General features: G+C 44.8%; 1 protein-coding gene across 10 annotated transcripts in view; it reads right to left on the reverse strand.

The window, feature by feature from the left end:
• cngb1a (cyclic nucleotide gated channel subunit beta 1a) overlaps nucleotides 1–14,283 on the reverse strand; it is a 49,800-nt gene that overhangs the window by 12,271 nt on the left and 23,246 nt on the right. For 6 of the 10 annotated variants that reach the window (XM_078086117.1, XM_078086121.1, XM_078086120.1 and 3 more), the window contains 8 exons: nucleotides 10,869–11,019; nucleotides 6,018–6,045; nucleotides 4,769–4,913; nucleotides 4,166–4,237; nucleotides 3,596–4,086; nucleotides 2,338–2,546; nucleotides 2,064–2,114; nucleotides 120–206 (listed from right to left, as the gene is read on the reverse strand). In XM_078086117.1, coding sequence (XP_077942243.1) covers nucleotides 120–206; nucleotides 2,064–2,114; nucleotides 2,338–2,546; nucleotides 3,596–4,086; nucleotides 4,166–4,237; nucleotides 4,769–4,913; nucleotides 6,018–6,045; nucleotides 10,869–11,019 — 1,234 coding nt within the window. The remainder of the gene's footprint in view (nucleotides 1–119; nucleotides 207–2,063; nucleotides 2,115–2,337; nucleotides 2,547–3,595; nucleotides 4,087–4,165; nucleotides 4,238–4,768; nucleotides 4,914–6,017; nucleotides 6,046–10,868; nucleotides 11,020–14,283) is intronic. The other 4 variants (XM_078086124.1, XM_078086123.1, XM_078086122.1 and 1 more) reach the window with 2 other exon arrangements.

The following is a 14,283-nucleotide window of genomic DNA, read 5'->3' on the forward strand; positions in this document are numbered from 1 at the left end:
CATTAACGTCTGCATGAATGTCTTTACGAAAATGTATATGAACATCTGCATGAATATAGCATGAACATCTTAATAAACATCTGAATGAACATCTGCATGACGAGAGAGAACCTGCTAACCTTCAGCAGCCGAGGGAACCTCAACAGAGAGTTGACTCCAGTGAAAACATAAAGTATCTCCATGGGGAACAAGCTGATGACGTCCATCTGAGATCAATAACAAGTGATTGTGTTTTGTCAATAACAAGAAATAAAGTAGAAAATATAACATTTAATAGTAAGAATAATAATAATACCTCAAATAAAAAATTCAAATTGATAATTTTGATAATTATATATTAATGAAACTACAGCTCTAATAAATATAAAGACATAACTGTGGTGACTTCTCGGGATAATTAGAATTCACTTAGTTTATAAAATCACTGAAGTCACATGACGTTGGTAATCAATGTTGTGTTTTTAAATACACATACGACGTGAGAACAAACTGCTTTTAGTTAGAACTCTGTCATGCTGCCCCCCCTCTCCGAATACAGCCCCTGAAGGGTGTTGATAGGGCAGGAGGTCAGGAATGGGACACTTTTTACCGTAGTTATTTCTGTTGGTTATCGGCGGCGGGGGCTAGCATTAGCACATGAGCATCACTGGTCTGGTTATTTAGGTGTCATTTAAAGTCGCATACTGAAGCATTTCTTCTGGCCAGGAATGAGAGCTGATGTGAGTAGTTTCTGTAAAACTTGGCTTCCTGCACCCTGCTGTTGGTGAACCATTTGAGCTTGTAATTGTTGACTGTGTTGGTTCGTTGCCTAGGACCAGGATTGGGAACCAATATTAGTTACAGTGATGTGTTTCCACTCGTGATGTGTTTCCACTTGTTTTCCAAGGCCCCTGTGGAAAATCACTACGCCGGCCATCACTAAAGATTAAGTACTTTACCACCTTTGGACTGCCAAAGATGGTTAGGGGGACTCATTTTCTGTCAAAGGCTTAAGCAGACATTCCCACTGGCTAACGCTTACCATCCTGAGTCACAAGGTGCGCTTGAGCAGTGGCACCAGATTCAGTCAGTCAGTCAGTCACAAGGTGCGTGGCGCCGAAGTTGTTGCTGGAGTATCAGCAAAGACTGACGTGGAAAAGTTTTTCGCTATGTTGAGAACGTTTGCACCATGCGGCCATGTTGGCATGAAAAGCCCTTTCTAGTCCCAGCACCGCATGAAAAGAAGGCTTGATAAAGCTTCTGTTTTGCGACAGTTAAAGCCTTGTGATCGAGTGCTTGTTCTGCTGCCTGGGCCTGGTTCTGCGCGGGATTCGTACCTCTGAGCGCAGAAAGGATGTGCCACATTAACATGCTTAGTCCATATCCTGGCAGGGAGGTTGCCCAGGGGGTGCAGAAGGTAACGCTGTATCTGCTTCTTGTATTTGTGTGAAGACCATGTCTGACGATGGTCTGGCAGTGCCTCCTGATGGTCAGCAGTCTGGTGGGGGTTCTAATTCTAAGTGCTGCCTGGTGTGAATTTCTACTTGTTGTACCTGCCTGAAAGGTCAGCGAACTGATGTGCAGAACCTTTTCCGCTCCTTTCCTATTCTGTTTGGTGATGTGCCGATGTGCACTAGTGCTTTGCAGCATGACACTAATGTTTGCAACGCTGCACCAAATTAAGGACCATGCCTATCGGTGTCATATATCAAAGAGGAATTAGCTCTTAAATGCTTGAAAAATAAAAAGTTAATAAATGTTGTGAGGGTTTTTTTCATGACCGTGGGTTTGCCGTAAATGTAAACGGCCGTCCGCCCGTCACTGGAAAATGGGTTCTCGTTTTATTTGTTGACGTTACAAAGCATGCACGGTCGATACATATGTCCCTCTATTGTTTTAGCGTTGCCATGCCTCTCTGAATATCGGCATGTTCCCATCATCCGAACGGCGGGTCACATGATCTGTAGGCACCTTCCCACCTTCTGACAAAGGAACCGGCCCCGACCACTAGAACCCGCCGTTCTGAAAGGGGAACCTTCCACTGACCCCTCTTCGCCCTCAGCGTCATTATTTTCTGGCCTCACCTTAAATCTCTCAGTGGTCATGTAGTTCTCCCTCATGTCCTTCTTATCGCTCTGAAAGGGCCGGAAATACGACACAAACACATGTTTTTAATATAGATACATTATATGGATGTTTTAATAATCCAAACATGTTGTTATAAACAAACATGTTGTTATGATAAACAGACAGTTATAATGATAAAAACAGTCTGATGATGTTATAAAAAACAGATGTTTTTACAACAGACAGATGTTACTAAATTACATTTGTATATTATTTTAATATCATGCTCACCACAATGTCTCCTCCTCGAACAAACTGAAGGCGGGGCTGCATCAGCAGGATGTCAGTGATGTAGATCAGGTCACAGGTGTAGTCCACCAGGAGCCACAGGTGAAGGTTCTCGGGGGTCTGGTATGGAAAGGCCCAGCGGACGGGAATCAACCACACGTTCCAGTTCCAGGCCGCCACCACACAGAAGAGCCAGACCACGTAGATCAGATCTACAAGAAGTACTTTTACTAGTAATGTAGGTGTGAGCTACTTGTATTCAAACACTGTTTTTAGGTATTTGTAGTTCACTTTATACTTTGACTCATATTCTATGTACCTGTGAAGTATTAGTAGTTCACTTTGACTAGCACTCAGCACCCTAACAAAACCGGTAGAGAACCGAGCCAGAACCAACTTCTAACAGGGATATTGAGTACTTATCAAAAGCAAAGACATGAAAGCTTCACATTGTTGGAAACATTAGAGTCTTGTCTACAAATTGCACCGATCCGTTTGAAAACGGCACACTGAAGAGTTACTCACGTCAACGCTGAAGACGCTGATGTGGGTAAATGGACTATACTTGTGTAGCGCTTTTCTAGTCTCCCAACCACTCAAAGCACTTCATGTCATCGTTCACCCATTCACACCATTCATAACCTGATGACACGAGCCACCATACACAGTGGTGCCTTTATCACTACTCTTGCCAAACCACAACAAAAGTAGTCATCAAACATGCTGCATGGGGCCAAAAAAAAGCCTCATGGTGGAATGGGATTTATACTCCACTTTATACTTCTACTGGGTTCGTGAGGTATTACTACTCAGAGAACATATAGTTTATACTAAATTAATCTGACATATTCTGATCATAAATTACTATTATTATTATTGCTCATAATAATGATTATTACCAGAAGAATATAAAGTCATTAAAATCAGTTCCTCCTCTGATGAACATGAATGAAAAAGTAATGACAATGTATGTTATTATGCATCATGAGTACTTTTTTTTTTCGTACTTTAAGTATATTTTGATGGTCTTTTTATTTTTGTTTTGAAAGCATGACATTTACTTCATTTACTGCAGTAAAAATCTTCCTATTTCATATGACAATATTTGTTTGTTATCAGTCGGTTAATACATCAAATATAGGACTATCTTTTAAGAGGACAGTTGGACAGACAAAGGATAGAATAGACTTGTATTTACACCAGAACAGAACAAACACATGAATATGATTCAAATGTAAATAAATTTCTTCTGTGCGCTCACCAGTGAACGGGTCAATGCTGGAAGGGAAGTGGAACTTCATCAGGACTCTGGCCCAGTCCAGCATCCGGGGGAGACCGGTAAGTCTAGGAATCTTCACTGGGCGTCCCAGAAGTTGAAAGGGGAGAATAAAATCCTCTTCTTCCTCTCGTACTGCTGGCGGGGGGTCATCTTTTTTCTCTTCTGGAGGAGGAGGGGGAGGAGGAGGAGGAGGAGCTTTGCTCTGGGCTACAGTAAGAATCAATAGCATAATGTTTGCGTGAAAACAAGACAAAGACACAACACAATGAAGATGAAGACAACATGAAGTCAAAGACACAGCAACATAAAGACAAAGACGAGACAACATACACCTACAGGCTGGACTTTCTTCCTCAGACTCGTCCTGGTCCACCAAACGCTCTTTCTGCCGCTGCGTCCGACCTTTAAACAGCTCAACGAGGTTGCTGAGACGTTCCTGGACTACCAGGCCGCCTGCTGACAGAAGACTCTTTCTATGGGACAATAGCAGGACAGTAAACATGGAGGACAGAGGACGGATGTGGAGGAAAAAGTGTGTGTGGTTTCTCTCACTCATCGTCTGCAGTAAGCAGGTCTCCATCCCTGAACCAGGTCTTCAGTTCATCACCGTTCTCATCGGCAGCACTGAGAGGACATAAAGACAACAACAGGGACAAAGGTAATGAAACAAGAAACCACAAGAGGACATGAAGACAACAACATGGACAACATACCATAAAGCAGAGTATGCTCACAACCATCACGACTCAAGGATGTCCCCTAAGAGTCTCTAACCTGGGTTATTTTGCCTTGTGTCTCTAGCCTTGTGTCTCTAGCTATGTGTCTCTAGCCATCTGTCTCTAGCCTAGGTTATTTTGCCTTGTGTCTCTAGCCATGTGTCTCTAGCCTAGGTTATTTTGCCTTGTGTCTCTAGCCATGTGTCTCTAGCCTAGGTTATTTTGCCATCTGTCTCTAGCCATCTGTCTCTAGCCTTGTGTCTCTAGCCTAGGTTATTTTGCCTTGTGTCTCTAGCCTAGGTTATTTTGCCTTGTGTCTTTAGCCTTGTGTCTCTAGCCCTGTGTCTCTAGCCCAAGTTCTTTAGCCTTGTGTTTCTAGCCTGGTTTCTCTAGCGCCCCCTTCAGGGAAATCAGCTATAACTGAAGAATTGTTTGTTACCTCAGCTTGGACAGCGGTGCACTGCACTCTGGCTCGTGGGTTGTGATCATTTTAGGGATCTTCAGGCCTTTTTCCTTCCTCTCCTCCCGATCCACATCCTCCATCTTCAGCTCCGGAGCTTCACCCACACTTCCACCACAGCGGCCTGAGGGACGGAGCAGCAGGCACAGCAGAGTCTCAAAATAACTGACATCAGAACATCACAAAGCAAAAACAACGTTAATGATACACAAAGGCTGGGAAAATAATAGCCCTATTAATTATCTAAATATAAAATGGTGAGCTGATTAAAAGCTTGCAGGAATTGATTTTCATCAAATCTCAATGCCTGCCTGTTGACCCCACCTACGGTGATTGAGGCCTGAGGTGAGGTCAGCAGGCGGCTCGGAGCAGTGCATGGTGGGAGTGATCAGGAAGAGGATTAAGGTGATTGGTTTGGCACTTTAGAAGTTTGTATCTACGGGTGTCTAACTTTCTCTGAGGGTTTGCTAGAGGAGGGCGGGGTTAAGGCTGCTGAGGATCATGGGAGTTGGAGTCGGTGCATGTGAAGCGCCTGGCGATGCTAATGCAGCACTGCGATAGCTCCTGGGTCAGCTGCAGCAGCTCCGGTGGCAGGCTCAGCTTAGGAGCAGCGAGGTTGTGGTCATGCATCAGCTTCCTGCAGCTCTCCAGACACTCAGCGGCGTGCGGGAATCGAAGCACAAAGCTCTTTATCGGAAAAAACATGTCGGGAACTGGACAGAGAAACAGTCAAAGAGTCAAAGTCAAAGAACTGTGAGTTCCAGGAGGGGAAATTAGTTAATGGGAGGAGACCAGGAAGATCTAAAATATGAAGTCCTTCCATAACACACAAGAAAATCATCATCATTAAACTAACATACTGATTCATTTCATAATTTAACCAAATCTGTCCTGCTCCTAGTAACCTATCAGCTGTCGATCAACAAATCAACAGCCACTGATAGCATTATTACAGTAATACAAGGAGCATCTGAGCATCTCATTATTATTATACACTGTTTATTAAATGACTTTACTTATGACTGTTCACATTCTAGGAGTTGACATTTGACCTGTTTGCCCTAGTTGACCCTTGACACCAGTGAGCGCTGTTGTTAAATATAATATTTGAAGTTAGTAAGAGACGTTGAGAGGCTGATTTGTGAAAGTAAGAATGGAAACTGGAAGCTCGCTATGTTGTCACTTTAGCGATAATTATATTAATATTGCTGTTGTGTTGTTCTCTTACCTCCACAACCTCCTTCTGCTGCATCATCCTGAGAGAAGAGCAGAAACCAAACACATTAAAAATCTCATCTAACCTTTTGATCGTAGTGAATAAAACATCATTCACACCAAACGTTCAAGTCTTCACATAAAACCATTAAAAGGCAAAAGAAAGAAACCTTTAAAAACATTGAGAGCATTGATTGAACCGATGGCTGCCCGCATCCAGTTCTAAACACTGGTGCTCACGTACCATGCTGTGAATGGATGGGGTCCAGCTTACATCCAGGACCTGGTCTAACCCGACATCCCGACCCGCACTCTCCGCTCTGCATGTGATAAACTGCTTGTTCCTCCTCACTGAGAGCAAAACACTCGACTAGATCACCACTCTTTGCTTCCTGCTCCTAAATGGTGGAAGGAGCTCTCTGAAGACATCAGGACCACAGAGAGCCTTCACATCTTCAGACTAAAGACACACCTCTTCAGACTCTACCTCCACTAACACACTAACTAACTGTAGCACTGACATTGGACTTATAATGGTTCTTATCTACAGCAAGTTGTAAATTGGCTCATTTGAGGGCATTGCACTTTCTTGTTTCTTGTTCATCTGAGTCTGTATCCTTATGGTTGAAATTAACTTATTGTAAGTCGCTTTTGATGAAAGCATCAGCTAAATGACATGTAATGTAATGAATCAGTACCTGTGCCGCCTTCTGAGTGAGAAGAGGACGTATTCTCCTGATGTTGTAGAGCGTGTATCTACAGAATCGTGTTGTCAGTGATGTCGGCTGTCGAGTGTCACGCCGAGGTTCCTAGCAGTCAAAGTGGGCGTTAACACGGAGTTGCCAAAGTTGACCGCCAAGTCCCATTTCCCAGAAAGAGAAGTAGTTCAGTCTTGTCGGGGTTGATTTTCAGATGATGAGCGGACATCCACTGAGAGATATCAGTCACACAGGCAGAGATCGGTGCCACCACTTGGGCGTCCAAGTGAGGGAAGGAGAGAATTAGTTGGGTGTCATCGGCATAGCTGTGGTAGGAGAAGCCATGCGAGCGAATTACCTTCTCAACAAAAGAGGAGGGGACCCAGGACGGAACCCTGAGGAACTCCAGTAGTAAGAGGACAAGGTTCCGACACAGATCCTATCCAGGTTACCCGGTAGGTGCGTCCGTCGAGGTAGGACGAGAGAGCAGAGTCTGAGACACCAAGTTACTGAAGGGAGGAAATAAGGATCTGGTGGTTGACTGTGTCAAATGCAGCAGAGAGGTCCAGAAGGACGAGGACAGAGGAGAGAGAGGAGCTCTAGCAGTGTGGAGTTGCTCTGAGACAGCAAGGAGAGCAGTCTCTGTGGAACGGCCTTGAAGCCTGACTGGTGGAGGTCAAGGAGGTTGTTAGGTTTGGAGATAGGAGGAGAGTTGGTTAAAGATCACACGTTCAAGAGTTTTGGACAGAAAGGGAAGAAGAGAGACCGGTCTGTAGTTGTTTTCTTCAGAAGAGTTGAGGGTGGGTTTCTTCAGGAGGGGGTTAACTCTTCTCCTTCAGAGAATTGGGAAAACAGCCAGATAACAGAGCATTATTGATGAGACAGACGAGGAAAGGAAGAAGGTCAGGAGCGAACCTTCGTCGTCTGCAAACTTGACAATGGTATTAGAACCGTGTACAGGTGTGCAGTCATAGGTGAAGAGGGAGTAGAGGAGAGGACTTAGCACACAGCCCTGTGGCATGCCGGTGTTCAGGATGAGGGTTGAGGAGGTGTGGTTCTCTACCCTAACAGACTGGGGTCTGTTGGATAGGAAGTCCAGTATCCAGTTACCAGTTACAGAGGGAAGTGTTGATACCCATGTGAGTTTCGTGATTAGTTTGGAGGGGATGACAGTGGTGAAATGCTGAACTGAAGTCTATGAACAGCATCCTCACATAGCTGTTGTTATTGTCCAGGTGAGAAAGGGCGGAGTGTAATGCCGTGGAGATGGCATCCTCCGTACTCCTGTTCTTGCGGTAGGCAAATTGGAAGGGGTCCAGTGTGGGTGGTAAGCAGGTTTTGAGGTGAGCCAGGACCAGCCTCTCGAAGCACTTCATGATGGTTGGAGTGAGTGCAACTGGGACGGAAGTCATTTAGGCTCACTGCGGTGGAGTGAGCCTAAATGACACTTGGCACTGGCACGATAGAGGTGGTTTTAAAGCACGTGGGGACAGTAGCTTGGGCTAGTGACAGGTTGAATATGTCAGTCAGGACCTCAGCTAGCTGCCCAGCACAGGCCCTGAGGACGCGTCCGGGGACGCCATCAGGGCCAGCAGCCTTACGTGCATTAATCCTGCTCAGTGCAGCACACACGTCGGTGGAGGAGAGTGTGAGGGGCTGGTGGTCTGAAGTGAGCACAGCCTCGATGATGGCGGCCTCCTGGTTGTCCCTGTCGAAGCGTGCATAAAAGCTGTTAAGCTGGCCAGGGAAGGAGGCATCATTGTTTTGGGGGGTGGTGTTGGTGGGTTTGTAGTCTGTTATGGCCTGGATCCCTTGCCACATGCGACGGGGGTCGGAGTTGTTCTTGAAGTGTTCCTCAATCCTTAGCTTGTGGCTGTGCTTGGCCTGCTTAATGCCCCTCTTCAGGTCAGCCCTGGATGAACATCACCTGACCTGAAAGCGGTGTCTCGTGCCTTCAGCAGTAGGCGGACCTCTTTGTTCATCCATGGCTTCTGGTTGGGGAAGGTGGTGATTCGTTTAAGTGTGGTGACACTGTCGATGTTGGTGTTGATGAAGTCCAGAACGGAAGAGGCATAGGAATCAATGTCCGTGTGGGAGTCCAGTGTGGACTGAGTGGCAAACACATTCCAGTCCGTGTGTTCGAACCAAAGCTGTAGTGCAGAGTCTGCTCCCTCTGGCCACGTGAAGAAAACAACGAGCGCACATTCTTGGTCATTACCTTACGGGAGTCAGCCTGGGTTGCTTTGGAAGGAAATAAAATCCGTCTGTTAGTAAGGAAGAATTGCTAAACCCCATTACCATTAGGTTCGGTCATCTCCCGCGGTAGACCGTGCATGTGGGACGTGACGTAATTTTTTTATTGATGGCACACAATCGACTGGTACTGCCTTGGAGATTGACTGGTCGATCGCGATTGACATATTGAGCACCCCTGTTATAGAGAGTGGGAGAGAGTAAGAAATGAAGAAGTGGTCAGACACATGAAGTGTAGTTACAGAGATGTTAGTGGTAGAGCAGTTTCTAGTGAAGATGTAGTCAAGGTGATTTCCGGCTTTGTGAGTAGGAGGAGAGGGACTGAGTGAGCGAAAGAAGAAAGCAGGTGTAAAAGGTGTGATGACTTCTCTGTCTACATGTTGAAGTCACCCAGGAGGATGAGCGGAGGGCCATGGACAGGGAAGTTGGACAGGAGAATGTCCAGTTCTTCCAAGAAATGACCCAAGGAGCCTGGCGGACGGTAAAGGACAATGATATTTAATTGTACCGGGTGATTAACTGTTACAGCATGGAATTGGAAAGACAGTGGGGTGGATGGTGGAAGAGGGTAGAGAGAAAAGTTCAATTTGGGTGAAATGAGTAGACCTTTGCCACCACCCCTACCAGTGGTTTGGGTGCTTGGCCTAAGGAGAAGGCCGAGGAGAGAGCGGCTGAGGTGGATGTGTTCTCAGGTGTGATCCAGGTCTCTATGAGAGCGAGGAAGTCAAGCGACTGCTGGATAGCAAAGCCGGAGATGAAGTCTGCCTTGCGAGTAGCTGACTGGCAGTTCTAGAGGCCTCAAGTGACAAGGTGTGGGACATGTGTGGAGCGGGTGGCATAGATGAGAGAGAAATAACCATAGAGAGCAGATATAGCCCGAGGCGTGTAGTATCTGCGGGAGATAAAAGAGATTCGAACAGGTACGCGTAAAGGGGTCAAACACATAATTAAAACTAGAAGAAGGCGACGCATTCAGCCGCCCCGAAGACCCCACGAAAGACTCCTTTGTCTTTGTTCTGCTCGTCTTGACTCCCACGAAAGACTCCTTTGTCTTGGTTCTGCTCGTCTTGACTCCCACGAAAGACTCATTTGTCTTGGTTCTGCTAGTCTTGACTCCCACGAAAGACTCATTTGTCTTGGTTCTGCTCGTCTTGACTCCCACGAAAGACTCCTTTGTCTTGGTTCTGCTCGTCTTCGTGCAAGGTTATGCAAACGCTGAAGCTAACGTGTTTTTGTTGAAGACGACCCAGAGAGTCACGTCTATTTATTTATTTGTTTATTTATTTATCATAGACTTTATTGCCCCGTGCATCGACACTGCTGCTTTTCATCGCGGACACATTTGTCCCGTATTTTCCTCCACAACTTTGTTCCTCTCGACCGGCAAAGCAGCGTTTGCTGCGATCTCCCTCTGTGAATCCAAACCGCTTCTAAACCCGCCAATGACGGCTTGTAGAAGTGCTCATATTTACGCATTTCTTCCGACAAAAGTTCTTCAATCTGATCCGTTCTCTTGTAAACATTCTTCATTTTAATAATGGCGGTATCGTGCTATGAAAGCGGAAATGTGAGACTCCGTAAAGGATGTAGTTAGCGGACCAATCGCAGCCTGGTGCGCTGCAGGAAAATGGCTCGACACACGCAAGGACGCAAGGAGGTGTGAAAAGGCACGCAATGGACACACAAGGGGGTCTTGCGTCTGCGTCGCTCTGAAAATGCAGAAGCATAAACTAGGCTTTAGATCATGTCAAACCTAGCAAAGTTAGGAGGGCACGCTAGCAGTTAACTTAACAGTAGAGTCTAGAACAACATGAACCTGATGAACCTGATAAAGCTGACAGCTGAAGAAGTGAAGTGAAGAAGCTGGAAAAGTGACAAAGCTGGAGAACATAACAGAGCTAGGACTCCATCACCTGATCTGTGGGGGAGGTTACCGGCGCTTGTGGCTCGGGTTGCTGGGTGATGGTCTGGTGGTCTGGACTGTCCAGGTCTCTCCTCTCTGATGCCGGTTCCACTTGTGTTGATGACAGAGTTTCATCAGCTGGACAGACGTCCATCAGGCTCCTGGAGGAGAAGGGCAAAGGTCATGCATGAAAGAGAAGAACAATGCTCCTTATTGGTCTCACATTAACAAGACATTTTTGCTGTACCACTGGTGGTTTCTGGTGGAATATTGGCAAGGCAAGGCAAGGCAATTTTATTTGTATAGCACTTTTCATACACAAGGCAGACTCAAAGTGCTTCACATTATAACATTTCATACAATAAAGTGAAATAAAATGCAGGAATTAAAAGACAATTAAAAACAGCAAATAAAATTATAAATTAAAATCTTATTTAAATTGTTTAATTAAAAGCAGAGGTTAAAAGTGCAATGTAGGTCAAATTTAGCAGAAGGCGAAGCTGAACATAAAAGTTTTCAGTCTTGTTTTAAACGTGGTCAGAGTTGGGGCAAGTCTTAAATCTTCAGGAAGTTTATTCCAGCTGTTTGTTGCGTAGTAACTAAATGATGCTTTCCCATGATTTGTATTTACTCTGGGAATCACTAACAGATTGGTGTCAGAAGATCTTAGTGATCTTGAAGGCTTATGTAGTGGAAGCATATCAGTGATATACTTTGGCCCTAAACCATGTAGTGATTTATATGTGAGCAGTAGGATTTTGAAATTAATTCTCTGACATACTGGGAGCCAATGTAAGGATTTAAGAATTGGTGTAATGTGCTCACATTTTTTGGTCTTTGTTAGAACTCTAGCAGCAGCGTTCTGAACAAGCTGGAGCTGCCTGACAGTTTTTTTTGGGAGACCTGCAAGGAGACCATTACAATAGTCTAGCCTACTAGTTATAAAGACATGTACAATTGTTTCTAAGTCTTGAGCTGACATGAGCCCTCTAAGTCGTGCTACATTTTTGAGGTGGTAGTAGGCCGATTTTGTTACTGATTTGATGTGACTCTCCAAGTGTAAATCTGAATCCATAATAGCCCCCAGATTTCTGGCTTTATTTGATGTTTTCAGGGACAGAGAGTGAAGGTGTTGGGTTACTTTAAACCTTTCTTTTTTAGCACCAAATACAATGATCTCAGTTTTGTCTTCATTTAGTTGTAGGAAATTTTGACACATCCAGTCTTTGATTTGCTCAATGCACTGGCACAGAAGATCTATGGGGCGATATTGAAAGCTAGATGAACATTTAGAAGAGAAGAAGTAGAAGATTAAGACTCTTGCTTCTTTAGCTGAAACTATTTTATTTAACTTTCCCCATCCATGCCTTCATGTCCTATATTTCTGAAAAAGCCCTTTGACAACTGCTCTAATGTTCTTTTTTAGATGAATAAATCAATTTTTTATTGTCGCAATAGAAATGTATTATATAAATCTTTTTATATTTATTTTAGTGTGAGGATTAACAGGATAATACATTCAGTTGTGTATAACTTACAGGTGGGTAAATGTGACAAACTGCCACTGGATACAGAAATAGCAAATATAACAAACAAACGAACACGCACACACCGCTCTGAGGAGATATGAGTTGTAGGCTGGAGGTGGTATTCAAGGTGGAGGACATGGGTGGGGTCTGAAGTAATGTTCTGGGCCTGTCTGATGATGGTTCCATCAAAGACAGGATGCTGTCTGACCCCCATAACTTTCATGGCTTTGTGTTAGCCCGGTGATCTGGGCTTTCAGCTTCACACCGAGGTCACCAAACCGCAGGATGCTCTCAACTATGGCGTGGTAGAAGACGAACAACACTTTCTTAGCGTACGGAGAAAGTGTAGCCGATGATGGACCCTAGAGCAGACATTTTATACCTGAACACTCCATGTCAGTATGTTGTCGATGTGTATGCCCAGGTATCTGTAAGAGTCGACTTGTGCTATGTTCCGCTCATGGATAACCATGGGCCTTGGGGTCGAATACCATCTCTTTCGTTTTTTTGACATTGAGGATGAAGTGTTTGTCGCATCACTCAACAAAAATTCTGAATCTTGTGCTTGAATACAGCTGTATCTGATGTATCAGACATGCGACCCAGGATGGCTGTATCATTAGAGAACTTTATCATATAATTGTTAGCAGTACTGCAGGTACATTCATTAGTGTACTGTACAGGGTGAACAGGATTGACGCACCCTTGGGGGGCGCCGGTGTTGATGGTCAAGGATTCAGACAAGGTCCTGTTCACCCTGACCTGCTGGGTACGGTTGGTGATGGCATTAAGTTGGGGTAAAGACTTCACCAACAACTTACATCCTCTGGGAACCATAAATGAGTTGTTCTATGCCGCTCCATGTAGATGTCTCATAGGTTTCATTAGATTAATGTCCCTGTGGTTTATCAATTGTAAGAGAATATGTTGATATGGTATGAGAATATCTCCCGCCTGGACTACTGCAACTACTACTGGCAGGTCTCCCTGCTACCGCCATTCCACCTCTGCAGCTCATCCAGAATGCAGCAGCTCCACTGGTCTTTAACCTTCCGAAGTTCTCCCACACTCCTCCACTCCTCCGCTCTCTTCACTGGTACCGGTGGCTCATCCAGTTCTAAACATGGTGCTCACGTACCATGCTGTGAATGGATGGGGTCCAGTTTACATCCAGAACACGGTCAAACCCTACATCCCGACCCGCACTCTCCGCTCTGCATCTGCAAAACTGCTCGTCCCTCCCTCACTGAGAGCAAAACTCGACTAGATCACCACTCTTTGCTTCCTGCTCCTAAATGGTGGAACAAGCTCTCTGATGACACCAGGACCACAGACAGCATTCACATTTTCCGCCTCTTCAGACTCTATCTCGACTAAACTACTTGTAATGCCACTTATCTATACCAAATTGTAAATTGGCTTATTTGAGGAAATTGCACTTCTTGCTCTTCTGAGTTTGTATCCTTATGGTTGAAATGTACTTATTGTAAGTCGCTTTGGATAAAAGCGTCAGCTAAATGACATGTAATGTAATGTAAATGTAATGTTAACTTGCCAGATTACCAAAGTTGATATGATTCAACCTCTGATGGTCAAATGCAATCAGAGTCATGAGACAATGGGAGCTCAAAGATCTGGTCTATCCCATATCGATCATCTTGTCGACAGTGCTACAGGCTATTTGAGAATGGCGCTGGATGCTATTGCTCCTCTAGAAAGGAGAATGGTAACAAGTTTGCTCATTGGTATAACCCTCAAACCCAGAATTTAAAGCAAACCGTGCGGAAACTTTAATTTTGAAGAATTTGAGCTAGTTTGGCGAGACAGCCTTAAAGCATGTAATAAGGGTCTCTGTTATGCAAGAGCATCTTGTTACTCATCATTATTAGCGAAAAA

The sequence above is a fragment of the Gasterosteus aculeatus genome, chromosome 12 (genome assembly GCF_964276395.1).
Source record: "Gasterosteus aculeatus chromosome 12, fGasAcu3.hap1.1, whole genome shotgun sequence".
Taxonomy (NCBI): domain Eukaryota; kingdom Metazoa; phylum Chordata; class Actinopteri; order Perciformes; family Gasterosteidae; genus Gasterosteus; species Gasterosteus aculeatus.